This window comes from Platichthys flesus, chromosome 20, assembly GCF_949316205.1.
Source record: "Platichthys flesus chromosome 20, fPlaFle2.1, whole genome shotgun sequence".
Classification (NCBI taxonomy): Eukaryota; Metazoa; Chordata; class Actinopteri; order Pleuronectiformes; family Pleuronectidae; genus Platichthys; species Platichthys flesus.
The window spans coordinates 18110258-18126614 of record NC_084964.1 but is presented as its reverse complement, the minus strand read 5'-3'; the positions used below and the strand labels follow the sequence as shown (position 1 = coordinate 18126614).

The following is a 16357-nucleotide window of genomic DNA, read 5'->3' as shown; positions in this document are numbered from 1 at the left end:
GGTTTTGCAATCACGCCAGCGTCTATCCTATGACCAAAACGCCAAGCCGCTGCCTGCATTGGACCCAGGTACCACAGTACACATGCAGACACGACGTGGTTGGGAGCCAGCCATAGTGACAGGCCAGAGATCCGAGCCACGCTCCTACAACGTGCTGACTCCAGCAGGAAAGGCTTTACGGAGGAACAGACGACATCTTAGGAGGATACATCCGAGTCTGTTCAGAGACACGGACTTAAGTGACGGTCCAGAAGAAACACACTCTGAGACACATGAGTCTACTGACCTGTCACCCCAAGATCCACCACCACAGGTTTTGCCGCCTGTGAGCGTGAACAGTTCGGAATTCCACACCAGAAGTGGCAGAGTGGTGAGACGTCCTGTCAGGTTCAGAGACTAGTTCATGGTCTAATGATAATGAGTGTCACTTTATTTTTTAAAAAAAAAAGAGAAAAGAAAAACAGAGAAAGTGAACAGACAAAATGTGAAAGTCTTTTGTCATAAATGTTTATTGACATGTTTATAAAAGAATGCTTATTAAGAAAGCAGGTTGTTCTGTTGAGAGACATGTTCATCTGATATGTTTACATAGATGTTGGGAAGTGACTCGTTGATACTGAGTAAGCACTATATTTCAAGGAAATGTTTGATATTGAGCACATTACAGTTTTGCCAATCAAGTTGTTTCAGCTAAGTGCATCAACACATCTCATTCTTGGAAAAGAGGGATGTGGTGTATCTGATCGAGTGTTCTGTGCTCGACTGTATTAGCCTGCGGTACCCCGGGTGCTGGATCGATAGCTGATGCCTGGGTGTTGTAGTACTACTACTAAAGCGTGCCTACAAGTCACCTCGCCTCCGTGTACGTTATTGATTATCAAAGAGTACTAGTAACCCACGGTCCAGTTTGAGACATACCTCCAACACTCTTTATATAACATAAAGAACCACAACAGTGACTCAGCCCTCATAGGGTTTATTTTTCAGGAAATGCATCTTCACATCTAGGATCTGTCGGTCAGGGTCAGGAAACTTCTGTTTTTCGGTTTCTAGTTTCACCAGTCACATTTGAGCTGTGGTTTCCAGTAGGTATAGATTAAAAAAGGCAGAACACACTGAGCAAAATGCATCGGCTATCGGCTTTATGTCAAATACTGGCCCCTACACCAACAGGCTGACGGGCTCCGAGAATTTCTTTCCCTCTGCTTTCAACTTCCACCGCTGTTCTCCTTTGCTGTTACTTCTATTATTTTTCACCATTTCCTGTCGTCTGTCGTCTTCTTCTACACCCCATTAAGTAGCGAGGCCACACGGAGGAAGAATGTGTCCCTCAAAAGCTGCACATCATAATGGCCTTTGATTAGAGGCCATCACAGTCACTCAACCGCTCACCATGGGCCTTGTCCGGCTGCCTGTGTGTGTGTGTGTGTCCTCGTCCGTCTCCCTGAAAGACACCTTCTGAACAGGTATTGATTTGAGCTAATGAACCGGCCATCGCTTGCCCTTCACTTGGTGTGTGAGCCCGCGACCATTTAGCGCTCGCACCGTGAAACCAAGTGAAACAACAGCTTCAGTTTGCCGATAAGCTTCAGACGGCAGCTGCCAGCCGAGGGTTGTTTTTTTGGATCGCAAGAAGAAACTGAGTGACTCTTTCCTTATCATCCTTTTCCACAGCTTTACCGGCCAGTCGGAGTCCTACATCAAACTGTGCTGTAAGGGCTTCTGCATAGACATCCTGAAGAAGCTGTCCCGCACCATCAAGTTCTCCTACGACCTCTACCTGGTCACCAACGGAAAACACGGCAAGCTGGTGCGTGGGACCTGGAACGGCATGATCGGGGAGGTGAGTGTATTTGAAGCAGGAGAAATCCCTGAAGGCAGCAGCCGTGTTAATTTCTCCCCTGGACTTCTACTGACACTTACTAGAGCAAGGGGTTTTAAAACTAAAATCTAAAATAAATGTAGCTTTGGGCGATGGCATGACCTCATTACGCGGAAGTAATAAAGGTAATTTATTCACCAAAATACAGCAGGGAATGTTGACCCACAGTTTTCGGAATAAAAGCAAAGTTTACTTACATTTATATTTAAAAACAGAACAAAGTCTGTAGCTAAAATAAGACTTTATTTAAAGCTGCATTGATTTCATGATGTCCCACAATTATTAGCATCTAGCCTGTCACGCCCCCCAACATAGGCCAGTCAGGAAGTAGTTGACCAATCAGAACAGAGTAAGCCAGTGGGCCTCAAAGAGAAATGACCAAAAACCCTTCAGACAGTATCATTCACAGTTTTCTATTGAATAATACTTCTGATAGTCAAATATAAAGTAATTGAGTCACCAGCCCCTCAAAGCAGGACTTGTGCAGATGTAGCTTCTCACCTGTGGATGATGGTGCTGGTGTCACCAGAGACGAGAACAACGCTGCTCGGCCCAGAGAGTCAGTCTTTGGGTCTTTGATGGATTTGTATCTAGGTCAGTGGCCATGCATATACATACGGAGCTAACGCTCACTTTCTCTGCCACTCTCCTACACGGCGAGCCACATCAAACACAGCTGCATCTGAAAGTGAGATGCCCTGAACAGGTGTTCCTCAGGAGAGAGTTTTTTGCTTGTGTTTCCATGCCTGCAGGCGCTCTGCTCTGGGACTGTATCTCGCTCTTTGTGTGTGTGTGTGTGTGTGTGTGTGTGTGTGTGTGTGTGTGTGTGGTGTGTGTGTGTGTGTGTGGTGTGTGTGTGTGTGTGTGCGTGTGTGTGTGTGTGTTTACTACATCTGCGAGGAAAGACGACTGCGCCATATACCAAATTCCTGCTTTTCAGAAACGCCACCTTGAGTGTGAGCACTCCTGGGCTGCAGCCTTCTCATCCCATTTGTCTGTGCACACAGCCATTATAAGAGTCGTGGCGTCTTGTACAGCACAAAGTGTTTGCCGCATTCAGAAAGGATTGTTCATGAATTCCACAGTTTGCTCTCTTTTCAGCGAAGCACAGACGTCCTCCGGGAAGTCCTGTTGAGTCAAAATAATCCCATTCCGGTCTCTTTAAGAACAGTGTGGAACAAATGCAGAATAAATACATGAAATTAGTTTTTTTTTTCGCTCTACTTTATTTCCTCCTCCCTCTCTCAGGTTGTGTACAGACGAGCTGACATGGCCATCGGCTCCCTCACCATCAACGAGGAGCGCTCGGAGATCATCGACTTCTCGGTTCCGTTCGTGGAGACGGGCATCAGCGTCATGGTCGCCCGCAGCAATGGGACGGTTTCTCCATCTGCCTTTCTGGGTGAGAACAAAAAAACAACAACTGCAGTGGTCGCCATGATGCTTCCTCTCAGGATGGCCTACTTAAGCAAGTTCTGTCTCGGCAGCAGCTTCAGGAAACTTCCCATTAAGCTTTTATCCCACTGATAACTGTAGCCTACAACTATATCCCCTCACACACCTAAATCCCCCCCTTTCCCAAAACCCCCAAACATTCAGCAAAAAACTGAACGCTGCAATTTCACTCTTCTCATTGTCACACCGTCGGTTTCTCCTGCTATCCTCCGACCACACATGGTGACCTCCATCACCAAAGAAGTTTAGAAGCAGAGACTTACTTTCATCTTTTTTGTTTGTTCCTCCTCCTCTTCCTCCTCGGCCTCCTCCTCCTCCTCCTTCTCCCCCCCCAGAGCCCTACAGCCCAGCAGTGTGGGTCATGATGTTCGTGATGTGCCTGACCGTTGTGGCGGTGACGGTTTTCGTGTTCGAGTACCTCAGCCCAGTTGGCTACAATCGCAGTTTGGTCAGGGCCAAAGGTGAGTGTGACACGTCTTTGTGACACTTTCACTGGTGGAATCCCTCCGTCCTGATTGGATGCAGCACAGAAGAGTGATAGAGATAAATCTGTAGCCAATAAAGTTCATTTTTACCCACGTTTTCATATTTATTTAGTTAATCCCACACAAACACACACATCTGCTGCTGTTTTCTGAGTGTAAAATGACATGGGTATATCTAGTCTTCTGTATTTATTGAATCTAAATATATCCACGGCTGTAGAAAACAAAAAAAATCAAGAGGTCATACTTAGTTTGGATCTTAGGAGGCGTTGAATCGGTGAGCCTGCGTGCGGTCCGCTAGCATCCGGTTCCGTCTGCACGTCCTGCGACGCCAAGAGTTCCTCAGCAGGATTTTGGGGGGAGAGGGCTAATCAATCCCAGAATGCAGCGCTGACAGAGCATGCCTTGTCTCCAGGTCCGAAAGGTCATTTTCCTGTTTTAATTAGCATTCGTCGCAGCGTTAATCGAAGTGTGATTGATGGCGGCGGCACCCGTCGACGCTGCACATGAGCAGCGGTGGCAGAGAGCGATGGAAACGAGCCGAGGCCGGGAAATTGTGACGTTGTTTGGAAGTTTGCAGAAGGGCACGAGGTAGCGGTGGTGGATATGTTTTGTCAGGTGAGCGTGTGCGATGGATTTAAAACCATGTGACAGTTATCTCATGTAGAGCAGGTGAAGTTTGTGATCACTCACACACGACCCGCTTTCCTGTCAGACCCACAATCTGAAATACGTTCTTTATTTTCCAAGAGTTTCCGACATCTGGGACATCTCTTTGATTTTGCTCTTTTCTACTCTCAACACTCTGAGCTGCATTTCTAATAATGAAAAGGTGCTGTTTAATTAACGTTTGTTATTATAAGATAAGCTGCAGGAATCAGAACTTCTGTCCATCAGGAGAAAAGAATGAAATAACAAATGTTCTAATAGATCCACAAACTCTGTGGTTGGATCGGTCGGTAAAACATTGGACACCAAACGCAGCAGCTTACTTTCAATTTCCCACCACGAGTCATTATCGGCTTCATTTTAAAACTGGCCGTCCCAAATGTCCCTAAACTTAACCGAACCCTGGCACCCGCGTGGAAACCTTGGCTTCGGCAGCTCTGCGTTAAATGTGTTTTTCGTCCCTGCTGGATTCAGACTTCAAACAAACTGCGCACATTCAGTTTGAAAGCTCCAAGTCTCCTGATTCTATCTGAGCAAAGCACTTTAGGATCCTCATATCACTGCAACAGCTGGTGACACAGAATTGGTTCAGACTCGACAACTGCAGACCTTATGTTGCCGGCTCTTCTGCCAGGAAACACAAGAAGAGAAGAGGAGAAAAGGAAAAGTTGGGTGAAATTTAAAATAGGGATATATTGTCAGAGTGGGTTGTTTGACCGGAGAGAGTTAGTGGCTCTGTACCATTGGGTCAGAATCTCTTAAACTCATTTGGTTTCATTTTGTACACAATTTGTGGTTTCTGTGTGAGTGGTCATCATGTCACTCTTATCACTTCTTCAGATCCTGGAGGTCCAACCTTCACCATTGGGAAATCTGTGTGGCTCCTGTGGGGCATCGTCTTCAACAACTCGGTCCCCATCGAGAACCCCAAGGGAACCACCAGTAAGATCATGGTCCTGGTGTGGGCCTTCTTCGCCGTCATCTTCCTGGCGTCCTACACCGCCAACCTGGCTGCCTTCATGATCCAGGAGCAATATATCGACACAGTGTCCGGCCTCTCCGACAAGAAGGTAAGAGACTGAACAGACAATAACGACGGAGTCGTTACGAGACGGGGCCGTCATTGAAAGTTTCCCTCCATCCTCGTCTCCGCATCGACTCACAAGCCATGCAAGGAGCAGACAAAAGACAGAAAGCCTTGAAAGGACTCGTGCTATGAACGTGTCTGTCCTTTCCCCATCAGCGGGAAGCCCAGGGGCATGAGTGACGAATCAATTGCGCCCTTCTGCCAATGCAGATGGTGTCTGAGTCCCCGACTTGTCCTGTCAGTATTTCGGTCCGTCCATCAATATCCCCCCTGTGCCGTCTCCCATCGCTCGTCTCACTCACACGCGGCTGAAACAAGATCGCAAAATGTCAAACGACTAAAAAACAGCCAGGAATTTGTCTTACTCTTGACTGCATGTGTGTTTGTGTGTGTTTGTGTGTGTGTGTGTGTGTGTGTGTGTGGACAGAGACACACACTCATCGTGGAATCAGGGCCTCAGAGGAGCTTTACAAGAAAGCATTTCATTCCTCACAGATCGTGAAAAAACCACTCGCAGGCAGGGATCAGCCGAGCCACCTCAGTGATCTACGCTCGTATTAACCGACTGTATTAACTTTATGCAGATGCATCATGTCCCCCAGCGTCAAAGAAGGGACTAATATAAATAACCACACAGCCTCAGATGCTCCCTCTTCCCTGAGATCCTACACAGCCGAGGATTAGGTGGGTTTAGATCGTGGGATGGCTGGGTTCACATCCTGCAGGTTTAAAGGATCACGCCTGCTGGTCGTCTGTTTTATTCTCATTGTCGATAAACGCCAGAACCAACCATGTGTTTCTAGAGATAGTTCTTTTTTTTCATTCACCCTCCTGCACTCATTTGTGGCGCTCGGTTCTAAAACAAAAGCAATAATCAGAAAAATATTGCCAGCTGAATCTGAGGAGACCTGAGGAGAATGACAAAATTCATTTGGTTTTTATATTTATATTATAATATAATTTGTCCTCAGCCCTCAGCTGAGCTGAACTCATTCTACAAATACACTTGAGCATTTAATTGGCATCAATTAACTGGAAGAGTACTAATTGGCAACAAGTGTTATGATGTAGTTACACATTTACTTTATAATACTGTACTTAATTACATTTTTCATGTATCTGTACTTAACTTAAGTAGATTTACTTTCAGGTACTTCTCACTTTTACCTGATATCAGCAAATATCTGCACTTTGTTCTCGGCTACATCTTTACAATGCGTTGCACGTTCACATAGTTTTTCATATTTCAACTACGCTCTGCAAGTGATATTACTTTTAAAAGTACAGTATATGTGAAAACAAGTACCTAATAACTTTGACTCAAGTAGAAGAGTTCCTCTAACTGAAACTTTACTCAACTTTAAAATACATTTTTGTGCACGACCACAGTGGAAATCTGCCTCCGATCAGAATATCGACAGAACCTCTTGGCTCCCGGCAGCGGAGGAACATTAACGTCGACTTATAACCGTGTCACTGTGAGAACTGCTCATCTGAACTGATCATTTCTAACCTCTGTGACGCTTTTGTTCAAACAGCTGCGCGTGATTATATTAGCACTCTCACATTTTGATTGGCCCATTCATTTGCGCTCGGCTCGAAAGGTCGTCGGCGTACCGGTGATGAATGGCTCTTTCCTGTTTACGGTTTAATTGAGCTCGAACAGACGAGTTTCTGCCTCATCCGGCGTCGCGAGGCGTCGGGTTGAAGTGGAGCATCAGCGTCTGTGAGCGGCGACATGATTCAGAGTGACGCGTGTGGACTCATGTCAGATTTAATCAAACCGAGGTGAGTGAGTGGCGTCCGGCTCGTTTCTGCAGGATTGAGCTTCGGCCGACGATTCGATCAGATTTGAGGATAAAAATGAAATGAGTGGAAAATGGATTTCGTTTAACTGAGTAGATCCTCGTCCTCTTTACTCTCTTCTGCCTCTTCTTCATTCTGGTTCCGCTCTTCTCCTCTTTTTACAATTTCTCTTCTTGGGTTTCTTTCATGTTTCACTCTCTCCTCTTTACTATTTCCTGTCCTGTCTTCTCCCCTTTTCTCCTCTTGTTTACTTTCCTTCCTTGTCTTTTTATCTTATCTATTCTTACTCTTCTCTCATTTCTTATTCCTGGGTTCACTCCCTCTTTTCTTGTTTGCTTTCTTTTCCTATTTTGTCTTCATGTTTCCTTTTCCCTTTTCTTATCTTCTCCATCCCTTATTTTCTTTCTTGTCTCATGTTTCCTCACCTTTATTTTCATCCTTTCTCTCCTCATCTCATTTCCTCTCTCCTCATTCCTTTCCTTGCCATTCTTCTCTTGTTTTATCCTCATGTGTCATTTCCTTTTTGTCTTCCTTTCTCCTCCCTTTGTACTACTCCTCTCATTTTTCTCTCTCCTCATTCATTTTCTACTCTTTTGCTTTATTTTCCCGTCTCTTCCTCTTTCTGTCGTCTCCTCCGTTCCTCCCATCTCCCCCTATTCTGCTCTCCCTCCCTTCAGTCTCTTTTCCTCTCTTTCTGTTTTCTCCTCACTCCCTTCTCTCTCTCTCCTCTCCTGCTGTACCTCCCTCTACTCTCCCGTCTTCTCATCTTCTCATATCTCCTCCCCCTCTCCCTTTCCTCACCCCCACCTCTCTCTCTCCCTACAGTTCCAGAAGCCACACGAGCATTACCCTCCCTTTCGCTTCGGGACGGTCCCCAACGGGAGCACGGAGAGGAACATCCGCAGCAACTATCCCGACATGCACATGCACATGATGAAGTACAACCAGAAGGGGGTGGAGGAAGCACTCGAAAGCCTCAAAACCGGGTACAGTCTACTTGTATACGTATAACACAATCAAATATGAGGTCATTTGGATCATAAAGTGGATGATTCAGCAGAGACTTTTATGCTTTTTGTGTTGTTGCAGCTATTTCTGTATCGGGCCGATGTGACGGGTGTATTTTTAGATGAAAAAGTCTTGTGTTGTGTTAATTTGTATAGAAACGTGCTGTCAAATGTCTCATCCCCTCAAATAACAAACTCAAACACATCTGAAGGGCTGCAATAGTGATTTCGCACATTTTCAACTCAACATCCACAAATTGTGTCTGTGTGTTTTTTTTTTTAAACTCGTCTTTAATCCATCAACGTGAACATTTTGGCACTTTTATTTTTAGTGGAGCTAACTGCGTGGCTGGGTGGAACGAAGGCGGCGGTGGATTGATCTCCTTTAAAAGACCGTCATGGTCACCAGATGATGAACGCCACCTCAGGGCGTCTGCAGCTATAAACCAGTTCAATTTTAGATGTTTTTAACATCATTTTTATTCCACTTGAAATTGAATTTGTACCCAAAAGTGAAAATACACATTCAGGTCCTTTAGAGTCCACCACCTTCATCTCCATTGTCCCAAGTTTGAAGGCCTTTGAAACCACAGTGCAGTTTGTGCTTCAAAAGAACTTCCAGGAACCGGCTCTAACCGGCATGAGACCTCGTCTTTCACAGGCCACCTATCATTAAACTTGCATGTCCATAAATTAGCTAACAGAATAGAAAGGCCTCAGTTTAATGCATAAACTTAACCAAAAGTAGACCAGCCACACAGCACATCTGGTAACCAATAATCATTTGGAGAAGAGACATTTCCATGGTGAAGTTTGGGAGCCAAAACAATTAAGAACCATCCAATCTAAGTTTAGGACAATTTAATTATCTTCAATCCCTTTAATTTGTAAAATTTATATTTTAAGACTTTTTCTAAACTCCTGCTTTCCCTTAACTCTGGATATAAGGTCTAAGATTTGATCGAATGATTTATTTACTTGCAGGAAGCTGGACGCCTTCATCTACGACGCTGCCGTTCTGAACTACATGGCCGGGAAGGACGAGGGCTGCAAGCTGGTGACCATCGGCAGCGGCAAAGTGTTCGCCACCACGGGATACGGCATCGCGCTGCAGAAGGACTCCCGCTGGAAACGGCTCATTGACCTGGCGCTGCTGCAGTTCCTCGGAGATGGTGGGTGGGCGGTGGGCGCCTAAACAAACCAGACACAATACAGAATACACGGTTTTATCTGCATGTGTTTGTTTCCGTTTCCCCGTGTGAGTGCTGCATCAGCAGGGAAGTGATGTCACAGAGAAGAGTTTATATCCTGCAGAACCACAGGGAGCGTTAGTGATATGACTATTTCTACGAACCTCTCACAAACACACACACATCCCACCAAGCTCCACAAACACACTCACCATGACGGCCGCCCGGTGAGGACTTAATACCCTCTGTCCTCTGAGAGATTAAGACCAACCCACACACAGACACACTCACCCTGAGCTGCCTGCAATGATATAATGAATAGTGTGTTTATGGTTGACATACGGTGAAAGAGAGATAAAATGGCTGCGTTCTCCAAGAGGCCTCCTGGGAGAACGCAGCTAAAGAGGTGGCCACCTGTCCACAGACCTTCAGGAGAAGCTTTGGCTAATGGAGATGTGTTAGCTGTTAATTCTCCTCATTCAAAACGAGCTTTATCGGCATTTAAACCATGAATAAAGATAAAGAATAAGAAAAATGGAATACTAATGTTTAGAACGACGCAAAGAGGTCAAAGGTCAATGCTGCAATGACATCGCAGGGCAACATTTTGCCTTCTGAACGCAGTATCTCAGGAATGACTGAAGGGAACCTTTTCAAACTTGGACCAAATATTCACTTAGTCTCAAAGATGAGCTGATTACATTTTGGTGTTTTTAAAGGTCAAAGGTCAAATACATTGTGACCTCAACAATAAGTTTTGGGTCTCTTGAACAAGATAACTGCCTCCAGGGAAAATCTTCAAACTTTGAAGTTTTTTCACTTGGAGTCAAAGTAAAATAAATATTATAGAGACTGAAACTACACTGGGTGGCAGAGGCGTGAAACACAAAGGCGATTCCTGTACTTCAGCCCCTGCAAGCACTTTATATCTGAACTTAAATTTGGTTTACTGTCAGCACTTGAACCGGAGTCTAGTTTCTCCTTCCACAAAACATCCAAACAACAGATGGCTGTGCTGGACTGGTCCTGTCTGATTGGATTTGTCCTCTCATTCTTTCTGTGTCTTCCCCCACCCCCCCCCCCGTTATTTTCCTACGTCCCCACAGGAGACACCCAGCGCTTGGAGACGGTTTGGTTATCGGGCATCTGCCAGAACGAGAAGAACGAGGTGATGAGCAGCAAGCTGGACATCGACAACATGGCGGGTGTCTTCTACATGCTGCTGGTGGCCATGGGCCTTAGCCTGCTGGTGTTCGCCTGGGAACACCTGCTCTACTGGAAGCTGAGACACTCCCTCCACAAGTCTCACAAGCTTGACTGCCTGTTGGGCATCAGCAGGGTGAGACTTCACAATAAGTCAATCCATTACATTTTATTTGTACGGCTCATATTCGCAAATCCAGAGGGTGTTTATTATTTATGAATCCTTGTTTAGCCCGATTGCTGATTGCTTGGTTTATGGAGGTGATTTAGAAAATTTGCTTCACTGGATTTCACATTGATTATTTATTAAAGTGACTGATTGGCCGGCTGTAATTAGATTAGTTGAATAACAGCTTTGTTGAGTGATTGAAAGATTGGTGGAATGTTTAGACTTTAAGCTGCTGTTTGATGCTTTTTCCCATTTAAAATGCAGCTTTTAATAAAGTGTCTTTAATGTGATGATAAATGAGGGAAGATGGACGTGTATTTGCATGTAATTACATAGTATCCTTGCAGGGCTTTATTATTAAATTAGCTAAAACGGCACTGCATTCTTAGTAGAGGGAAGGGAAAGAGAGGAGGGATAAGAGAAAGACAAGCGGCACTAATTCTGCTGTTTACTCAGCATTTAACTTTGATTGCTTAATGCTCGTCCCCAGATGCTGTTGTTTTGGGAGCGTGGGCACCGAGGCAAAGAGCTGAGGCTGAAGTTACAGCCAGGGACACGTCCATGGTCACCACCCTCTCAGCTGTGATAATTACACTATTGTGCCTGGATCTGGGTTTTATCAGATTAACGGCTAAATGATGATCTGATCATTAATCCGTACAGGGCGGCCCCAAGGGCCAAATTAAATTTGCCTCTTTCAGGATCCCTCAGTGAACAGAAAGCAGTCCTGGGATTTGGCTCAGTTTGTCCGTGCAGTTGGAGACGTTTTTTTTGTGCGGGGAGGGGGGGGGGGGGGGGGGTTATGGTGCATGTGTCCATGTGCGTTTATTGGGGCAATCCTCTCAGCTTAAACTGTTTTGCTTTGAGTCCCAGGAGGATGCATAATGAATTTGTGATACTGTGAGATGTAAATGGAATCAGTTTTTTTTTCATTTTACCGCCAGTGGGATTTTTATTAGTTGGGAATTCGGTCGTCGATTTGAGATGCACAAAATCTCGTCTGTGAAATTATAACTCACTGGACCAGTCGGTTGATTTAAGGTTATACAGTTTGTAGTAGCGACTAATTTAGAATTCAAATATGAATTCATAGTCTTCTCCTCCTTTTATTTTACTACCTCTTGAGATGCTTTTAAACATAAACTCAGGAGAATGGCTGCATAATTGGGTCCGGGGTTTTTCTGGTTTGCCTTTCACGTATGAATCACGCAGCAGGGAAACAGACCAAAAGCTCTCGAATCCTATCGTCTATCCAAGTCGTCTGGGTTTATGACTCTTCTTTTTCATCCCTTCTTCTTTATTTCCATTTTGCGTCCGACACGTGATCGTCACTGACACGCTCACTCGCTCGCGGTGAATCCCCTGAATAGTTTCCTGCTGTGTTTACTTGTGGGCTCACTAGTTTTTACTTGGGGACTGGCAGGAGAAACTCTAACTGACTCTCTTTATGTTTTTCATTCTCTGTGCATCTCCTCTGTCTCTCAGGGTATTTACAGTTGTTACAACGGAGTGGAGGAAACGGGGCGTTCTTCCGGTATGGCCAAACCTGACCTGACCTCCAACTACGCTCAAGCAAACATGCTGAAGATGCTTCGTACTGCCAAAGATCTGGTCTCCACTGCCAATGTGGAGAGCTCCCTGGACAATGCCACCAAGACGATAGAACACTTGAGCCGTCATGGCGGCAGCTTGCCTCTTCGTGTGCCACAGATCTCCACTGAGTCCGTACCTGGAGGATTTGCGTATATAACTGAGAATCACTCCTCCCTCCCGCAGCGCTCGATGACCCCACCTCTGGTAGCTGTTACCTCTCTGAAGCAGCATAGGAGCATGAGGCCCACGCCGCTGCGTTACACCCTCCCTACTCGCTCTACTCCCTGTCTGTATGACCGTCCACTTCCTGTATCCAGCCTTAGCAACCCCCACTTGGCCGTGGGTGAGCCCCTCCCTCATCAACACCCACACCATTACCAGACCACCGGGCGACTTTACGTAGACTCTCATTCACCGTTCGTCCCCTATGGTGATCTACAACTACCCGACATCTACGCCTCCCACCCGGTCGCCCCACCTCAGAACCAGCACGTCCCAGCCGGCCTCACCCGACGGAAAAGGAGGTCCAAGAGTTTCCAGTGTGAGGAGGAGGAGTTGGAGAGGCGGAAACACAGGGACCAGGAGATGAACAACCAAAGTCCCGTCTGTATGAGCGAGCTGAAAGTCAACCACCTCCAAGAAAACCACCTCTCTGCAGCCAGCGCTGAAAGCATATACACAGGGGAGGGTGTGGGTCCTCGGGTGGAGAACTACGGCTCCTGGCCGCCAGAGGACCTCATGCTGAGAGGGAGACGAAGACACCGCCGCCCCTCTTTCCTTAAAGCCACGTGGGGCAGCGAGCAAATCCGCCAGCTCGACGAATCCCAGTCATCCCTCTCCAGCCAGTCACCTTCCACCCTGCCAGACCTGTTCCCATGCATTCTCACACCAACCACGCCCGCCAAGGCACACAACCCCGCCCAGCTTCGAAACAACCTGTGCCTCTCACGGAACCAGGCCTACCTCCACATCAGGCAGGACCAGAGGAGGCCCACAGGCCGTAAGGGCCAGAGGCTGCGCTACTCCCACTCCGCCCACCTGCCCTCGTATGGAGAAGCAGTGCGACATGGGACTGGGTTTGGACGGGGGATGGTGCGGAGGGCTACCAGCCTGCTCACCAGACAGTACGCCCACTACCTGAACTCATATCCAGGACTACCCCTCTACCATGGCCCACTGGACCTACAGCACCACAGCCAGGCTTCCAACAACCCCAGCCCAGTGTGCCAGCTGTTGGCATGTGGCGGTGGGCGATGCGGGGGCCAGCGGGCACTGCTTTACCAGGACAGTGTATATGGGGGCTACGGAGTCTATCAGGGGTCCCAGACTGGTTTAGAGGCACAGGGCTGCCAGGGAGCGGGGGGCCAGCCTGCAGGGAGCCCCTGTGTTCTCCGCCCCTGGCGACGGGTGTCCAGCCTGGAGTCTGAGGTCTGATGGGAAAACAAAAGGACTTCATGAGATGGGTACTGTGGATTTCCAGAGGTTGAAACCACTATGGAGAGGGTGTAGTGGTGTGATTAATGAAACAGGGAAAAATTAGGACTTGAAGTAAGTGGTCATTTTCTGTGACTTTGCTTGGTAAATAAAAAAGTTTGGGGCTGCACATTTGACAGAAGACGAGGATGGACGAGGACCACACTGGTGTCATCCTCCAGAAAGCTGTGGGAAGCTGGAGCTGGCACGTTTCACTCGCCGCTTTCCTACAACATCGCTTCTGTGTTTTTCCCTGTGCTTTAATGTGCACCAAGATTTAAAGTCTACGGTGTTGGCGCATGGTCTGTGTGTGTGTGTGTGTGTGTGCGTGCGTGTTGTGCGTATTTTATTGTGGTTGGTTGGGATTCGGTCGTGGGTGTCGTCTGGTAGAGGAACTGTTTACAGCTGGGGTAGAAAATATGGGAGGAATAAAGAATTGTAGCCACTGAAATACAAGCAGCAGTTGTAGCAAGATTTTGTGAAGACAGTGGAGTTTAAGTCCAAAGTAAAAAAAAACACATACCTGGAAGAACTCATCATTCTGAGACGTCTGTTTTGTGAACATCAGGTAACTTCTTGGAGTATTTACACCGTTTTTTGGAGCTAAACCCTTCACGTCCTCATCGTGACGAGTCACGGGAAGCAGAGACTTTGTGGAAACAGTCAATGTGAACACAGTCTGTAAAGTGATGAAGATGTGGGGGGCAGGGGGGGGGGGCAGCGTTGACCAGCACTAGGTGTCTTAAACCTTGGACTCTTCCTCACTGGGTCTCGGCGTGAGGCCACAGTACAGCACAACATCACACAGGGCCTCACAGTAAATAACTTCTGTATTCAAAGTACTGCATCGATATAGATAAGATGTTCTATTTGAGGCTGGTTAGTGTCATATTCATGTATTCTACATATGATAGGAATTTATAGTCACTCTTTAAAATTTTCTAATTACACTTCTGGCACATTCTAATGTTTTCTTTTTTGTAAAGCTATTGCTAATCTACTGGAATATTTGTTATTATTGTATTAATTCTCATCAGTTGGCCTATATTAACATTTTCATCACTCTCTCTCTTTTCCACTCTTTTATATTCCCTCATCACCCCCCTCTTCTCCCCTCCCACCCCCCCCCATTCCTTTTAACTGTTTAATGATTAAATTTAAATGAGTTAATTGAAAGCTATTCTAGTATCTATATTACCTGGCTCCCTTACCCTGTAATTAATCACCTAGACCAATTAAAGAGCCTTTTTGGATGAACCAGCGTTCTCGTGTGTGTCGTCTTTGGAGAGACTTGAACTTTCTATTTCTCAATGCTCGCTTCAAGGAGACATATTCTCCTCGTATTCAGGCTCATGGTTTTTATTTGATGTTTCCCTTGAAAAGGTTTTCATGCTCAAATGTTCAGAAAACTCATCGGATTCCTCAGATGGTTTAAAATGCTGCAGCTCCTCTGTTCAGCCTCTGTCTGAAACTCTTGGTTTGAGCTCCTGTCTCTTTACGGTCGATCTCTCGTTAAAGCCCAGTCTGCCCTGATTGGCTGGGGGGCCATATGACATCACATCGATGAGGAAATATCAATCACCACTGAAGAAGTGTTTCAGGAGTTTGGCATTATGGGAAATGTTCTTATACTTTATTCGGATCTGCTCCAAAATTGAAAGGTTTCTTTTGTGACCCATGCTTCATCTTTCCACTAAGTTTTGTGTTAATCGATCAAATAGTTTTTGCGTAATCTTGCCGAATAAAAGAAAAACAAACGCAGATGAAAGGAATAAAAATGACAGGAAAAGGACGGCGCAGAACAAAACCTGTGAAAGACGTTCTGATGGTGAATCAAAGCCTCTTGTCAGTTTGTCATCTGCTGCAGCATCCTGGAGGAACGTCCCCCTGGCGTCCGGGTCACATGTCACCTGGTGACTGACACCACAGAGAAGAGGCTGAAGAAGATCTTCTCCTTTTACCTCCAATCTGCCGTCAAACTTTACAACTCCCGACAAGGTTTCTCACAGGTTTCGCTAAAACCTGACACCAGCGGCGTTCACCTGTAGCAGCTTTAAAGACGAGCTGCTCCAGGCCAAGGTGACCGGTTGCAATGGCAATTACTCTCTCTCTCCATGCTGTTGGCATGATGAGATAAGAAGTCTCCATTCGCGAGGCCAGATGAGTAATGTTGCTGAGTGCCAACATTGACTGCTTTGATTTTTCCATTACTCTGCTTTGTTACTGGAGCTCTGCTTTAGATTGGACCATTATATTGATTTAATCCTCCACCGTGCTACTGATCCCATTTTTTCAGAGTTCAAGATAATTGGAGTCCTTTTCATCCCTGAGGAGCGAC

The 16357-nt window shown here is 46.2% G+C and overlaps 1 protein-coding gene across 1 annotated transcript in view; it reads left to right on the top strand.

The window, feature by feature from the left end:
• Positions 1-15221, top strand: part of LOC133931718 (glutamate receptor ionotropic, NMDA 2C-like) — a 36130-nt gene extending 20909 nt beyond the window's left edge. The window contains exons 9-16 of the mRNA XM_062378659.1: positions 1675-1843; positions 3131-3284; positions 3673-3798; positions 5332-5561; positions 8210-8370; positions 9376-9563; positions 10688-10920; positions 12439-15221. Of these exons, the coding sequence (XP_062234643.1) occupies positions 1675-1843; positions 3131-3284; positions 3673-3798; positions 5332-5561; positions 8210-8370; positions 9376-9563; positions 10688-10920; positions 12439-13980 (2803 nt within the window). The 3' untranslated portion in view covers positions 13981-15221. The remainder of the gene's footprint in view (positions 1-1674; positions 1844-3130; positions 3285-3672; positions 3799-5331; positions 5562-8209; positions 8371-9375; positions 9564-10687; positions 10921-12438) is intronic.
• Positions 15222-16357: the final 1136 nt, after the last annotated feature.